Source organism: Pseudophryne corroboree, chromosome 4, assembly GCF_028390025.1.
Source record: "Pseudophryne corroboree isolate aPseCor3 chromosome 4, aPseCor3.hap2, whole genome shotgun sequence".
NCBI lineage: Eukaryota > Metazoa > Chordata > Amphibia > Anura > Myobatrachidae > Pseudophryne > Pseudophryne corroboree.
In genome coordinates, this window is record NC_086447.1 from 2,245,224 (window position 1) to 2,262,514 (window position 17,291).

The 17,291-nt window shown below is 49.6% G+C and overlaps 1 protein-coding gene across 7 annotated transcripts in view; it reads right to left on the minus strand.

The window, feature by feature from the left end:
* Positions 1–17,291, minus strand: part of IFT172 (intraflagellar transport 172) — a 553,694-nt gene that overhangs the window by 338,545 nt on the left and 197,858 nt on the right. For all 7 annotated transcript variants that reach the window (XM_063914906.1, XM_063914909.1, XM_063914907.1 and 4 more), the window contains exon 14: positions 9,593–9,678. In XM_063914906.1, the coding sequence (XP_063770976.1) occupies positions 9,593–9,678 (86 nt within the window). The remainder of the gene's footprint in view (positions 1–9,592; positions 9,679–17,291) is intronic.

Genomic DNA, 17,291 nt, shown 5'->3' on the forward strand with positions numbered 1-17,291 from the left:
GTGTATGTTGGATGGTAGGGTAGGCATCTATAGTAGAGATAAGTGTATGTTGGATGGCAGGGTAGACATCTATAGTAGAGATAAGTGTATGTTGGATGGTAGGGTAGACATCTATAGTAGAGATAAGTGTATGTTGGATGGTAGGGTAGGTACCTATAGTAGAGATAAGTGTATGTTGGAAGGTAGGGTAGGCATCTATAGTAGAGATAAGTGTATGTTGGAAGGTAGGGTAGACATCTATAGTAGAGATAAGTGTATGTTGGATGGTAGATTAGGCATCTATAGTAGAGATAAGTGTATGTTGGATGGCAGGGTAGACATCTATAGTAGAGATAAGTGTATGTTGGATGGCAGGGTAGGTACCTATAGTAGAGATAAGTGTATGTTGGATGGTAGTGTAGGCATCTATAGTAGAGATAAGTGTATGTTGGATGGTAGGGTAGGCATCTATAGTAGAGATAAGTGTATGTTGGAAGATAGGGTAGGTACATATAGTAGAGATAAGTGTATGTTGGATGGTAGGGTAGGCATCTATAGTAGAGATAAGTGTATGTTGGATGGCAGGGTAGACATCTATAGTAGAGATAAGTGTATGTTGGATGGCAGGGTAGGTACCTATAGTAGAGATAAGTGTATGTTGGATGGTAGTGTAGGCATCTATAGTAGAGATAAGTGTATGTTGGATGGTAGGGTAGGCATCTATAGTAGAGATAAGTGTATGTTGGAAGGTAGGGTAGACATCTATAGTAGAGATAAGTGTATGTTGGATGGTAGGGTAGACATCTATAGTAGAGAAGTGTATGTTGGATGGTAGGGTAGGCATCTATAGTAGAGATAAGTGTATGTTGGAAGGTAGGGTAGGTACATATAGTAGAGATAAGTGTATGTTGGATGGTAGGGTAGGCATCTATAGTAGAGATAAGTGTATGTTGGATGGTAGGGTAGGCATCTATAGTAGAGATAAGTGTATGTTGGATGGTAGGGTAGACATCTATAGTAGAGATAAGTGTATGTTGGATGGTAGGGTAGGTACCTATAGTAGAGATAAGTGTATGTTGGAAGGTAGGGTAGGCATCTATAGTAGAGATAAGTGTATGTTGGAAGGTAGGGTAGACATCTATAGTAGAGATAAGTGTATGTTGGATGGTAGATTAGGCATCTATAGTAGAGATAAGTGTATGTTGGATGGCAGGGTAGACATCTATAGTAGAGATAAGTGTATGTTGGATGGCAGGGTAGGTACCTATAGTAGAGATAAGTGTATGTTGGATGGTAGTGTAGGCATCTATAGTAGAGATAAGTGTATGTTGGATGGTAGGGTAGGCATCTATAGTAGAGATAAGTGTATGTTGGAAGGTAGGGTAGGTACATATAGTAGAGATAAGTGTATGTTGGATGGTAGGGTAGGCATCTATAGTAGAGATAAGTGTATGTTGGATGGCAGGGTAGACATCTATAGTAGAGATAAGTGTATGTTGGATGGCAGGGTAGGTACCTATAGTAGAGATAAGTGTATGTTGGATGGTAGTGTAGGCATCTATAGTAGAGATAAGTGTATGTTGGATGGTAGGGTAGGCATCTATAGTAGAGATAAGTGTATGTTGGAAGGTAGGGTAGACATCTATAGTAGAGATAAGTGTATGTTGGATGGTAGGGTAGACATCTATAGTAGAGAAGTGTATGTTGGATGGTAGGGTAGGCATCTATAGTAGAGATAAGTGTATGTTGGAAGGTAGGGTAGACATCTATAGTAGAGATAAGTGTATGTTGGATGGTAGGGTAGACATCTATAGTAGAGAAGTGTATGTTGGATGGTAGTGTAGGCATCTACAGTAGAGATAAGTGTATGTTGGATGGTAGGGTAGGCATCTACAGTAGAGATAAGTGTATGTTGGATGGCAGGGTAGGCATCTATAGTAGAGATAATAAGAATTTACTTACCGATAATTCTATTTCTCGTAGTCCGTAGTGGATGCTGGGGACTCCGTCAGGACCATGGGGAATAGCGGCTCCGCAGGAGACAGGGCACAAAAATAAAGCTTTAGGATTAGGTGGTGTGTACTGGCTCCTCCCCCTATGACCCTCCTCCAAGCCTCAGTTAGGATACTGTGCCCGGACGAGCGTACACAATAAGGAAGGATATTGAATCCCGGGTAAGACTCATACCAGCCACACCAATCACACCGTATAACTTGTGATCTGAACCCAGTTAACAGTATGACAAACGTAGGAGCCTCTGAACAGACGGCTCACAACAATAACAACCCGAATTTGTTTGTAACAATAACTATGTACAAGTATTGCAGACAATCCGCACTTGGGATGGGCGCCCAGCATCCACTACGGACTACGAGAAATAGAATTATCGGTAAGTAAATTCTTATTTTCTCTAACGTCCTAAGTGGATGCTGGGGACTCCGTCAGGACCATGGGGATTATACCAAAGCTCCCAAACGGGCGGGAGAGTGCGGATGACTCTGCAGCACCGAATGAGAGAACTCAAGGTTCTCCTCAGCCAGGGTATCAAATTTGTAGAATTTTGCAAACGTGTTTGCCCCTGACCAAGTAGCAGCTCGGCAGAGTTGTAATGCCGAGACCCCCCGGGCAGCCGCCCAGGATGAGCCCACTTTCCTTGTGGAATGGGCCTTGACAGATTTAGGTTGTGGCAAGCCTGCCACAGAATGTGCAAGTTGAATTGTGCTACAAATCCAACGAGCAATCGTCTGCTTAGAAGCAGGAGCACCCATCTTGTTGGGTGCATACAATATAAACAGTGAGTCAGACTTTCTGACTCCCGCCGTTCTTGAAATATATATTTTCAATGCCCGGACCACGTCCAACAACTTGGAATCCTCCAAATCGTTAGTAGCCGCAGGCACCACAATAGGCTGGTTCAGGTGAAACGCTGACACCACCTTAGGCAGAAAATGAGGACGCGTCCGCAGTTCTGCCCTGTCCGTATGGAAAATCAGATATGGGCTCTTATATGATAAATCCGCCAATTCTGATACTCTCCTGGCTGAAGCCAGGGCCAGTAGCATGGTTACTTTCCATGTAAGATACTTCAACTCCACCGATTTGAGCGGCTCAAACCAATGGGATTTGAGAAAATCCAAGACTACATTAAGATCCCACGGTGCCACTGGGGGCACAACCGGGGGCTGTATATGTAGTACTCCTTTTACAAAAGTCTGGACTTCAGGAACTGAAGCCAATTCTTTCTGGAAGAAAATCGACAGGGCCGAAATTTGAACCTTAATGGACCCCAATTTGAGGCCCATAGACAATCCTGTTTGCAGGAAATGTAGGAATCGACCCAGTTGAAATTCCTCCGTGGGGGCCTTCCTGGCCTCACACCACGCAACATATTTTCTCCAAATGCGGTGATAATGTTGTGCAGTCACCTCCTTCCTGGCTTTTACCAGTGTAGGAATGACCTCTTCCGGAATGCCTTTTTCCCTTAGAATTCGGCGTTCAACCGCCATGCCGTCAAACGCAGCCGCGGTAAGTCTTGGAATAGACACGGTCCCTGCTGAAGCAGGTCCCGTCTTAGAGGTAGAGGCCACGGATCCTCCGTGAGCATCTCTTGAAGTTCCGGGTACCAAGTAGTTCTTGGCCAATCCGGAGCCACTAGTATCGTTCTTACTCCCTTTTGCCGTATAATTCTCAGTACTTTTGGTATGAGAGGCAGAGGAGGGAACACATACACTGACTGGAACACCTACGGTGTTACCAGAGCGTCCACAGCTATTGCCTGAGGGTCTCTTGACCTGGCGCAATACCTGTCCAGTTTTTTGTTGAGGCGGGACGCCATCATATCCACCATTGGTTTTTCCCAACGGTTCACAATCATGTGGAAGACTTCTGGATGAAGTCCCCACTCTCCCGGGTGTAGATCGTGTCTGCTGAGGAAGTCTGCTTCCCAGTTGTCCACTCCCGGAATGAATACTGCTGACAGTGCTATCACATGATCTTCCGCCCAGCGAAGAATCCTTGCAGCTTCTGCCATTGCTGTCCTGCTTCTTGTGCCGCCCTGTCTGTTTACGTGGGCGACTGCCGTGATGTTGTCCGACTGGATCAACACCGGCTGACCCTGAAGCAGGGGTTTTGCCAGACTTAGAGCATTGTAAATCGCTCTTAGCTCCAGTATATTTATGTGAAGAGACATCTCCAGGCTTGACCATACTCCCTGGAAGTTTCTTCCCTGTGTGACCGCTCCCCAGCCTCTCAGACTGGCATCCGTGGTCACCAGGACCCAGTCCTGTATGCCGAATCTGCGGCCCTCTAACAGATGAGCACTCTGCAACCACCACAGAAGAGACACCCTTGTCCGTGGCGATAAGGTTATTCTGCAGATGTGATCCGGACCATTTGTCCAGCAGATCCCACTGAAAAGTTCGTGCGTGGAATCTGTCGAATGGAATCGCTTCGTAAGAAGCCACCATCTTTCCCAGGACTCTTGTGCATTGATGCACAGACACATTCCCTGGTTTTAGGAGGTTCCTGACAAGTTCGGATAACTCCCTGGCTTTCTCCTCCGGAAGAAACACCTTTTTCTGAACCGTGTCCAGAATCATTCCCAGGAACAGCAGACGTGTCGTCGGGGTCAACTGAGATTTTGGAAAATTCAGAATTCACCCGTGTTGTTGCAGCACTAGTCGGGTTAGTGCTACTCCGTCCTCCAGCTGTTCTCTGGACCTTGCCCTTATCAGGAGATCGTCCAAGTAAGGGATAATTAATACGCCTCTTCTTCGCAGAAGAATCATCATTTCGGCCATTACCTTGGTAAAGACCCGAGGTGCCGTGGACAATCCAAACGGCAGCGTCTGAAACTGATAATGACAGTTTTGCACCACGAACCTGAGGTACCCTTGATGTGAAGGGCAAATTGGGACATGCAGGTAAGCATCCTTTATGTCCAGGGACACCATAAAGTCCCCTTCTTCCAGATTCGCTATCACTGATCTGAGTGACTCCATCTTGAACTTGAATTTTTGTATGTACAGGTTCAAAGATTTCAGATTTAGAATAGGTCTTACCGAGCCGTCCGGCTTCGATACCACAAATAGCATGGAGTAATACCCCTTTCCCTGTTGTAGGAGGGGTACCTTGACTATCACCTGCTGAGAAAACAGCTTGTGAATGGCTTCCAATACCGTCGCCCTGTCTGAGGGAGACGTTGGCAAAGCAGACTTTAGGAACCTGCGAGGGGGAGACTTCTCGAATTCCAACCTGTAACCCTGAGATACTACCTGCAGGATCCAGGGGTCCACCTGTGAGCAAGCCCACTGTGCGCTGAAATTCTTGAGTCGACCCCCCACCGCTCCTGAGTCCGCTTGTAAGGCCCCAGCGTCATGCTGAGGGCTTTGCAGAACCCTGAGAGGGCTTCTGTTCCTGGGCCGGGGCTGCTTGCTGCCCTCTCTTACCCCTTCCTCTGCCCCGAGGCAGATATGACTGTCCTTTTGTCCGCTTGTTCTTATAGGACCGAAAGGACTGCGGCTGAAAAGACGGTGTCTTTTTCTGTTGGGAGGGGGTCTGAGGTAAAAAGGTGGATTTTCCGGCCGTTGCCGTGGCCACCAGATCCGATAGACCGACGCCAAATAATTCCTCCCCTTTATACGGCAATACTTCCATATGTCGTTTGGAATCCGCATCACCTGACCACTGACCATAAACTCCTTCTGGCAGATATGGACATCGCATTTACTCTCGATGCCAGAGTGCAAATATCTCTCTGAGCATCTCGCATATAAAGGAAAGCATCCTTTAATTGCTCTATAGTCAATAAAATACTGTCCCTATCCAGGGTATCAATATTTTCAGTCAGGGAATCCAACCAGACGACCCCAGCACTGCACATCCAGGCTGAGGCGATGGCTGGTCGCAGTATAACACCAGTATGTGTGTATATACTTTTTAGGGTAGTTTCCAGTCTCCTATCAGCTGGATCCCTGAGGGCGGCCGTATCAGGAGACGGTAACGCCACTTGTTTTGATAAGCGTGTGAGCGCCTTATCCACCCTAGGGGGTGTTTCCCAGCGCGCCCTAACCTCTGGCGGGAAAGGGTATAATGCTAATAACTTTTTTGAAATTAGCACTTTTCTATCTGGGTTAACCCACGCTTCATCACATACATCATTTAATTCCTCTGATTCAGGAAAAACTACAGGTAGTTTTTTCACCCCCCACATAATACCCCTTTTTGTGGTACTTGCAGTATCAGAGATATGCAAAGCCTCCTTCATTGCCGTGATCATATAACGTGTGGCCCTACTTGAAAATACGTTTGTTTCATCACCGTCGACACTAGATTCAGTGTCTGTGTCTGGGTCTGTGTCGACCGACTGAGGTAAAGGGCGCTTTACAGCCCCTGACGGTGTCTGAGACGCCTGGGCAGGTACTAACTGGTTTGCCGGCCGTCTCATGTCGTCAACTGATTTTTGTAATGTGCTGACATTATCACGTAATTCCATAAACAAAGCCATCCATTCCGGTGTCGACTCCCTGGGGGGTGACATCACCATTATCGGCAATTGCTCTGCCTCCACACCAACATCGTCCTCATACATGTCGACACACACGTACCGACACACAGCAGACACACAGGGAATGCTCTTATCGAAGACAGGACCCCACTAGCCCTTTGGGGAGACAGAGGGAGAGTTTGCCAGCACACACCCAAGCGCTATAATATATATGGGAACAACCTTATATAAGTGTTGTTCCTTATAGCAGCTTAAATATATCAAAATATCGCCAAAAAATGCCCCCCCTCTCTGTTTTACCCTGTTTCTGTAGTGCAGTGCAGGGGAGAGTCCTGGGAGCCTTCCTCACAGCGGAGCTGAGCAGGAAAATGGCGCTGTGTGCTGAGGAGAATAAGCCCCGCCCCCTATTTTGGCGGGCTTTTCTCCCGGAGTTTTAGATATCTGGCATGGCTATATGTGATGTATTCTTTTGCCATAAAGGTATTAAATATTGCTGCCCAGGGCGCCCCCAGCAGCGCCCTGCACCCTCCGTGACCGCTTGGTGTGAAGTGTGTGACAACAATGGCGCACAGCTGCAGTGCTGTGCGCTACCTTCATGAAGACTGAAGAGCCTTCTGCCGCCTGTTTCCGGACCTTCAATCTTCAGCATCTGTAAGGGGGGTCGGCGGCGCGGCTCCGGGACGAACCCCAGGGTGAGACCTGTGTTCCGACTCCCTCTGGAGCTAATGGTGTCCAGTAGCCTAAGAATCCAATCCATCCTGCACGCAAGTGAGTTGAAATTCTCTCCCCTAAGTCCCTCGATGCAGTGAGCCTGTTGCCAGCAGGACTCACTGAAAATAAAAAACCTAAAAACTTTTTCTAAGCAGCTCTTTAGGAGAGCCACCTAGATTGCACCCTGCTCGGACGGGCACAAAAACCTAACTGAGGCTTAGAGGAGGGTCATAGGGGGAGGAGCCAGTACACACCACCTAATCCTAAAGCTTTATTTTTGTGCCCTGTCTCCTGCGGAGCCGCTATTCCCCATGGTCCTGACGGAGTCCCCAGCATCCACTTAGGACGTTAGAGAAAAGTGTATGTTGGAAGGTAGGGTAGACATCTATAGTAGAGATAAGTGTATGTTGGATGGTAGGGTAAACATTTATAGTAGAGATAAGTGCATGTTGGATGGTAGGGTATACATCTATAGTAGAGATAAGTGTATGTTGGAAGGTAGGGTAGGCATCTATAGTAGAGATAAGTGTATGTTGGATGGTAGGGTAGACATCTATAGTAGAGATAAGTGTATGTTGGATGGTAGGGTAGACATCTATAGTAGAGATAAGTGTATGTTGGAAGGTAGGGTAGGCATCTATAGTAGAGAAGTGTATGTTGGATGGTAGATTAGGCACCTATAGTAGAGATAAGTGTATGTTGGATGGTAGGGTAGGCATCTATAGTAGAGATAAGTGTATGTTGGATGGTAGGGTAGGCATCTACAGTAGAGATAAGTGTATGTTGGATGGTAGTGTAGGCATCTATAGTAGAGATAAGTGTATGTTGGATGGTAGTGTAGGCATCTATAGTAGAGATAAGTGTATGTTGGAAGGTAGGGTAGGTACCTATAGTGGAGATTAATGTATGTTGGAAGGTAGGGTAGGCATCTATAGTAGAGATAAGTGTATGTTGGATGGTAGGGTAGGCATATATAGTAGAGATAAGTGTATGTTGGATGGTAGGGTAGGCATCTATAGTAGAGATAAGTGTATGTTGGATGGTAGATTAGGCATATATAGTAGAGATAAGTGTATGTTGGATGGTAGATTAGGCATCTATAGTAGAGATATGTGTATGTTGGAAGGTAGGGTAGGCATCTATAGTAGAGATAAGTGTATGTTGGATGGTAGGTTAGGTACATATAGTAGAGATAAGTGTATGTTGGATGGTAGGGTAGGCATCTATAGTAGAGATAAGTGTATGTTGGAAGGTAGGGTAGGTACCTATAGTGGAGATTAATGTATGTTGGAAGGTAGGGTAGGCATCTATAGTAGAGATAAGTGTATGTTGGATGGTAGGGTAGGCATATATAGTAGAGATAAGTGTATGTTGGATGGTAGGGTAGGCATCTATAGTAGAGATAAGTGTATGTTGGATGGTAGATTAGGCATATATAGTAGAGATAAGTGTATGTTGGATGGTAGGGTAGGCATATATAGTAGAGATAAGTGTATGTTGGATGGTAGATTAGGCATCTATAGTAGAGATATGTGTATGTTGGAAGGTAGGGTAGGCATCTATAGTAGAGATAAGTGTATGTTGGATGGTAGGTTAGGTACATATAGTAGAGATAAGTGTATGTTGGATGGTAGGTTAGGTACATATAGTAGAGATAAGTGTATGTTGGATGGTAGGTTAGGTACATATAGTAGAGATAAGTGTATGTTGGATGGTAGGTTAGGTACATATAGTAGAGATAAGTGTATGTTGGATGGTAGGGTAGACATCTATAGTAGAGATATGTGTATGTTGGATGGTAGGGTGGGCATCTATAGTAGAGATAAGTGTATGTTGGATGGCATGGTAGGTACCTATAGTAGAGATAAGTGTCTGTTGGAAGGTAGGTTAGGCATCTATAGTAGAGATAAGTGTCTGTTGGAAGGTAGGTTAGGCACCTATAGTAGAGATAAGTGTCTGTGTAGGTTAGGCACCTATAGTAGAGATAAGTGTATGTTGGAAGGTAGGTTAGGCATCTATAGTAGAGATAAGTGTCTGTTGGAAGGTAGGTTAGGCACCTATAGTAGAGATAAGTGTCTGTGTAGGTTAGGCACCTATAGTAGAGATAAGTGTATGTTGGAAGGTAGGTTAGTCACCTATAGTAGAGATAAGTGTATGTTGGAAGGTAGGTTAGTCATCTATAGTAGAGATAAATGTATGTTGGAAGGTAGGTTAGTCATCTATAGTAGCGATAAGTTTATGTTGGAAGGTAGGGTAGGTACCTATAGTAGAGATACGTGTATGTTGGAATGTAGGTTAGTCATCTATAGTAGCGATAAGTATGCTGGATGGTAGAGTAGGCACCTATAGCTCAGATCAAGGCACATCAGAAGGTATAGTGAAACATCAAGCGGGTACCTATAGCTATGGTCTTCATATCAATTAGATAGGCTACTTTTTTGTTGTCTTCTACACCACGTTGTCTCCTCTCATTGATCCGGGCACTGTATGTAACAAAAGACGGAGAGTATAAATCTGCAATATGCAGTGTATCTGCTCCTATCTGAGCATTAGAATGTGACAGCAGATAAGAACCACTTGGCCCATCTAGTCTGCCCTTTTTTTAACCATATTTTTATCTGAAAACTTATTTGATCCTTATTTCTTTGTAAGGATCCTTATGTCTATCCCATGCATGTTACATTGCTCTACTGTCTTATCCTCTACCACCTCTGATGGGCAACTGAAGTATAAAGTGCACTGGAGTAATTATAGAATGATGGTGTGAGAGGATGGCCCATCTCTCAGCTGTATGGGGCTTCTCCATCAGCGAGAGGCCTGTTATCACTGGTACTGCCTGGCCACCAGCGACCCATTGACTCGGAGGAGAAACGGTGCACAAATGTGGTGCCCTTAGTGGTGGGGGACACTGCTGCCCCTGCACATGGGACAGCTTACGCCTCTGGGCAGACTGTAGCTGCTGCAGCAACTCTTTGCTGGTCACTAATTCCTGTTGAGTTTTGGGCACAGCGTTAAAGGGTGAGACACTGATCTCATTACAGGAACACTGGAGGATGGACTAGTGTGTTACATTCATTCTGCTGAAATCACCGAATACTGACCTTCCATGTCTATGATCTGTGAAAGCAGCGCTGCAGTATGTGCCATTTGGGACCCATAAGAAGGAGAACCCACACAGATTTCTGGATGGTCTCTGGGGGGAATGAAGTGTGGCAGCCATACAGCACAGGACACATCTCTCAGGCTTCATCTACAGGACAGTATCCACCTTTCGCTCAGCCTTCATACGCAGGATGGTCTCTGTATCCACCTTTCTCTCAGGCTCCATCTACAGGATGGTCTCCGTATCCAACTTTCTCTCAGCCTTCATATGCAGGATGGTCTCTGTATCCACCTCGCTCTGAGCCTTCATCTACAGGATGGTCTCCATATCTACTGTACCTTTCTGTCAGTCTCCATCTGCAGGATGGTCTCCGAATCTACATTTCACAGCCTTCATCTGCAGGATGGTCTCCATATCTACTGTACCTTTCTGTCCGTCTCCATCTGCAGGATGGTCTCCGTATCTACCTTTCACAGCCTTCATCTGCAGGATGGTCTCCATATCTACTGTACCTTTCTGTCCGTCTCCATCTGCAGGATGGTCTCCATATCCACCTTTCTCTCAGCCTTCATCTGCAGGATGGTCTCCATATCCACCTCTCTCTCAGCCTTCATCTGCAGGATGGTCTCCATATCCACCTCTCTCTCAGCCTTCATCTGCAGGATGGTCTCTGTATCCACCTTTCTCTCAGCCTTCATCTGCAGGATGGTCTCCGTATCCACCTCTCTCTCAGCCTTCATCTGCAGGATGGTCTCCGTATCTACCTTTCTCTCAGCCTTAACATGCAGGATAGTCTCCGTATCCACCTTTCTCTCGGCTTTCATCTGCAGGTTGGTCTACGTATGTACCTTTCTCTCAGCCTTCATATGCAGGATGGTCTCCGTATCTACTGTACCTTTCTCTCAGCTTTCATCTGCAGGATGGTCTACGTATCTACCTTTCTCTCAGCCTCCATCCGCAGGATGGCCTCCATATCCACCTTCCCTTACAGGAGAATGGAGTGCAGCAGCCGTACAGCACAGGCCCCATCTCTCAGCCTCCACTTGCAGGGTGGTCTCCATATCCACCTTCCCTTACAGGAGGATGGAGTGCGGAAGCCGTACAGCACAGGCACATCTCTCAGCCTCCACTTGCAGGATGGTCTCCATATCCACCTTCCCTTACAGGAGGATGGAGTGCGGAAGCCGTACAGCACAGGCCCCATCTCTCAGCCTCCACCTGCAGGATGGTCTCCATATCCACCTTCCCTTACAGGAGAATGGAGTGCGGCAGCCGTACAGCACAGGCACATCTCTCAGCCTCCACTTGCAGGGTGGTCTCCATATCCACCTTCCCTTACAGGAGGATGGAGTGCGGAAGCCGTACAGCACAGGCCCCATCTCTCAGCCTCCACCTGCAGGATGGTCTCCATATCCACCTTCCCTTACAGGAGAATGGAGCGCAGCAGCCATACAGCACAGGCCCTATCTCTCAGCCTCCACCTGCAGGATGGTCTCTATATCCACCTTCCCTTACAAGAGAATAGAGTGTGGCAGCCGTACAGCACAGGCCCCATCTCTCAGCCTCCACTTGCAGGATGGTCTCCATATCCACCATCCCTTACAGGAGAATGGAGTGCGGCAGCCGTACAGCACAGGCCCCATCTCTCAGCCTCCACCTGCAGGATGGTCTCTATATCCACCTTCCCTTACAGGAGAATGGAGTGTGGCAGCCGTACAGCACAGGACCCATCTCTCAGGCTTCATCTACAGGACAGTATCCACCTTTCGCTCAGCCTTCATACGCAGGATGGTCTCTGTATCCACCTTTCTCTCAGGCTCCATCTACAGGATGGTCTCCGTATCCACCTTTCTCTCAGCCTTCATATGCAGGATGGTCTCCGTATCCACCTCGCTCTGAGCCTTCATCTGCAGGATGGTCTCCATATCTACTGTACCTTTCTGTCAGTCTCCATCTGCAGGATGGTCTCCGAATCTACATTTCACAGCCTTCATCTGCAGGATGGTCTCCATATCTACTGTACCTTCTGTCTGTCTCCATCTGCAGGATGGTCTCCGTATCTACATTTCACAGCCTTCATCTGCAGGATGGTCTCCGTATCCACCTTTCTCTCAGCCTTCATCTGCAGGATGGTCTCCATATCCACCTCTCTCTCAGCCTTCATCTGCAGGATGGTCTCCGTATCCACCTTTCTCTCAGCCTTCATCTGCAGGATGGTCTCCGTATCCACTTCTCTCTCAGCCTTCATCTGCAGGATGGTCTCCGTATCTACCTTTCTCTCAGCCTTAATATGCAGGATAGTCTCCATATCCACCTTTCTCTCGGCTTTCATCTGCAGGTTGGTCTACGTATCTACCTTTCTCTCAGCTTTCATTTGCAGGATGCTCTACGTATCTACCTTTCTCTCAGCCTCCATCTGCAGGATGGCCTCCATATCCACCTTCCCTTACAGGAGAATGGAGTGCAGCAGCCGTACAGCACAGGCCCCATCTCTCAGCCTCCACTTGCAGGGTGGTCTCCATATCCACCTTCCCTTACAGGAGGATGGAGTGCGGTAGCCGTACAGCACAGGCCCCATCTCTCAGCCTCCACCTGCAGGATGGTCTCCATATCCACCTTCCCTTACAGGAGAATGGAGTGCGGCAGCCGTACAGCACAGGCACATCTCTCAGCCTCCACTTGCAGGATGGTCTCCATATCCACCTTTCCTTACAGGAGAATGGAGCGCAGCAGCCATACAGCACAGGCCCCATCTCTCAGCCTCCACCTGCAGGATGGTCTCCATATCCACCATCCCTTACAGGAGAATGGAGTGTGGCAGCCGTACAGCACAGGCCCCATCTCTCAGCCTCCACTTGCAGGATGGTTTCCATATCCACCATCCCTTACAGGAGAATGGAGTGCGGCAGCGGTACAGCACAGGCCCCATCTCTCAGCCTCCACCTGCAGGATGGTCTCCATATCCAGCTTCCCTTACAGGAGAATGGAGCGCAGCAGCCATACAGCACAGGCCCCATCTCTCAGCCTCCACCTGCTGGATGGCCTCCATATCCACCTTCCCTTACAGGAAAATGGAGTGCAGCAGCCGTACAGCACAGGCCCCATCTCTCAGCCTCCACCTGCAGGATGGTCTCCATATCCACCTTCCCTTACAGGAGAATGGAGTGCAGCAGCTGTACAGCACAGGCCCGATCTCTCAGTCTCCACCTGCAGGATGGTCTCCATTATCCACCTTCCCTTACAGGAGAATGGAGTGCAGCAGCCGTACAGCACAGGCCCCATCTCTCAGCCTCCACCTGCAGGTTGGTCTCCATATCCACCATCCCTTACAGGAGGATGGAGTGCGGAAGCCGTACAGCACAGGCCCCATCTCTCAGCCTCCACCTGCAGGATGGTCTCCATATCCACCTTCCCTTACAGGAAAATGGAGTGCGGCAGCCGTACAGCACAGGCACATCTCTCAGCCTCCACTTGCAGGATGGTCTCCATATCCCCCTTCCCTTACAGGAGAATGGAGTGCGGCAGCCGTACAGCACAGGCCCCATCTCTCAGCCTCCACCTGCAGGATGGTCTCCATATCCACCTTCCCTTACAGGAGAATGGAGTGCGGCAGCCGTACAGCACAGGCCCAATCTCTCAGCCTCCACCTGCAGGTTGGTCTCCATATCCACCATCCCTTACAGGAGAATGGAGTGCAGCAGCCGTACAGCAACGGCCCCATCTCTCAGCCTCCACCTGCAGGATGGTCTCCATATCCACCTTCCCTTACAGGAGAATGGAGTGCGGCAGCCGTACAGCACAGGCCCAATCTCTCTGCCTCCACCTGCAGGTTGGTCTCCATATCCACCTTCCATTACAGGAGAATGGAGTGCAGCAGCCGTACAGCAACGGCCCCATCTCTCAGCCTCCACCTGCAGGATGGTCTCCATATCCACCTTCCCTTACAGGAGAATGGAGTGCAGCAGCCGTACAGCAACGGCCTTATCTCTCAGCCTCCACCTGCAGGATGGTCTCCATATCCACCTTCCCTTACAGGAAAATGGAGTGCGGCAGCCGTACAGCACAGGCCCCATCTCTCAGCCTCCACTTGCAGGATGGTCTCCATATCCCCCTTCCCTTACAGGAGAATGGAGTGTGGCAGCCGTACAGCACAGGCCCCATCTCTCAGCCTCCACCTGCAGGATGGTCTCCATATCCACCTTCCCTTACAGGAGAATGGAGTGCAGCAGCCGTACAGCACAGGCCCCATCTCTCAGCCTCCACCTGCAGGTTGGTCTCCATATCCACCATCCCTTACAGGAGAATGGAGTGTGGCAGCCGTACAGCACAGGCCCCATCTCTCAGCCTCCACTTGCAGGATGGTTTCCATATCCACCTTCCCTTACAGGAGAATGGAGTGCGGCAGCCGTACAGCACAGGCCCCATCTCTCAGCCTCCACCTGCAGGTTGGTCTCCATATCCACCATCCCTTACAGGAGAATGGAGTGTGGCAGCCGTACAGCACAGGCCCCATCTCTCAGCCTCCACTTGCAGGATGGCCTCCATATCCAGCTTCCCTTACAGGAGAATGGAGCGCAGCAGCCATACAGCACAGGCCCCATCTCTCAGCCTCCACCTGCTGGATGGCCTCCATATCCACCTTCCCTTACAGGAGAATGGAGTGCAGCAGCTGTACAGCACAGGCCCGATCTCTCAGCCTCCACCTGCAGGATGGTCTCCATATCCACCTTCCCTTACAGGAGAATTGAGTGCAGCAGCCGTACAGCACAGGCCCCATCTCTCAGCCTCCACCTGCAGGTTGGTCTCCATATCCACCATCCCTTACAGGAGAATGGAGTGTGGCAGCCGTACAGCACAGGCCCCATCTCTCAGCCTCCACTTGCAGGATGGTTTCCATATCCACCATCCCTTACAGGAGAATGGAGTGCGGCAGCCGTACAGCACAGGCCCCATCTCTCAGCCTCCACCTGCAGGTTGGTCTCCATATCCACCATCCCTTACAGGAGAATGGAGTGTGGCAGCCGTACAGCACAGGCCCCATCTCTCAGCCTCCACTTGCAGGATGGCCTCCATATCCAGCTTCCCTTACAGGAGAATGGAGCGCAGCAGCCATACAGCACAGGCCCCATCTCTCAGCCTCCACCTGCTGGATGGCCTCCATATCCACCTTCCCTTACAGGAGAATGGAGTGCAGCAGCTGTACAGCACAGGCCCGATCTCTCAGCCTCCACCTGCAGGATGGTCTCCATATCCACCTTCCCTTACAGGAGAATGGAGTGCAGCAGCTGTACAGCACAGGCCCCATCTCTCAGCCTCCACTTGCAGGATGGTTTCCATATCCACCATCCCTTACAGGAGAATGGAGTGCGGCAGCCGTACAGCACAGGCCCCATCTCTCAGCCTCCACCTGCAGGATGGTCTCCATATCCAGCTTCCCTTACAGGAGAATGGAGCGCAGCAGCCATACAGCACAGGCCCCATCTCTCAGCCTCCACCTGCTGGATGGCCTCCATATCCACCTTCCCTTACAGGAAAATGGAGTGCAGCAGCCGTACAGCACAGGCCCCATCTCTCAGCCTCCACCTGCAGGATGGTCTCCATATCCACCTTCCCTTACAGGAGAATGGAGTGCAGCAGCTGTACAGCACAAGCCCGATCTCTCAGTCTCCACCTGCAGGATGGTCTCCATTATCCACCTTCCCTTACAGGAGAATGGAGTGCAGCAGCCGTACAGCACAGGCCCCATCTCTCAGCCTCCACTTGCAGGGTGGTCTCCATATCCACCTTCCCTTACAGGAGGATGGAGTGCGGAAGCCGTACAGCACAGGCCCCATCTCTCAGCCTCCACCTGCAGGATGGTCTCCATATCCACCTTCCCTTACAGGAAAATGGAGTGCGGCAGCCGTACAGCACAGGCACATCTCTCAGCCTCCACTTGCAGGTTGGTCTCCATATCCACCTTCCCTTACAGGAGAATGGAGTGCAGCAGCCGTACAGCAACGGCCCCATCTCTCAGCCTCCACCTGCAGGATGGTCTCCATATCCACCTTCCCTTACAGGAAAATGGAGTGCGGCAGCCGTACAGCACAGGCCCAATCTCTCTGCCTCCACCTGCAGGTTGGTCTCCATATCCACCATCCCTTACAGGAGAATGGAGTGCAGCAGCCGTACAGCAACGGCCCCATCTCTCAGCCTCCACTTGCAGGATGGTCTCCATATCCCCCTTCCCTTACAGGAGAATGGAGTGTGGCAGCCGTACAGCACAGGCCCCATCTCTCAGCCTCCACTTGCAGGATGGTTTCCATATCCACCATCCCTTACAGGAGAATGGAGTGCGGCAGCCGTACAGCACAGGCCCCATCTCTCAGCCTCCACCTGCAGGTTGGTCTCCATATCCACCATCCCTTACAGGAGAATGGAGTGTGGCAGCCGTACAGCACAGGCCCCATCTCTCAGCCTCCACTTGCAGGATGGCCTCCATATCCAGCTTCCCTTACAGGAGAATGGAGCGCAGCAGCCATACAGCACAGGCCCCATCTCTCAGCCTCCACCTGCTGGATGGCCTCCATATCCACCTTCCCTTACAGGAGAATGGAGTGCAGCAGCTGTACAGCACAGGCCCGATCTCTCAGCCTCCACCTGCAGGATGGTCTCCATATCCACCTTCCCTTACAGGAGAATGGAGCGCAGCAGCCATACAGCACAGGCCCCATCTCTCAGCCTCCACCTGCTGGATGGCCTCCATATCCACCTTCCCTTACAGGAGAATGGAGTGCAGCAGCCGTACAGCACAGGCCCAATCTCTCAGCCTCCACTTGCAGGATGGCCTCCATATCCAGCTTCCCTTACAGGAGAATGGAGCGCAGCAGCCATACAGCACAGGCCCCATCTCTCAGCCTCCACCTGCTGGATGGCCTCCATATCCACCTTCCCTTACAGGAGAATGGAGTGCAGCAGCCGTACAGCACAGGCCCCATCTCTCAGCCTCCACTT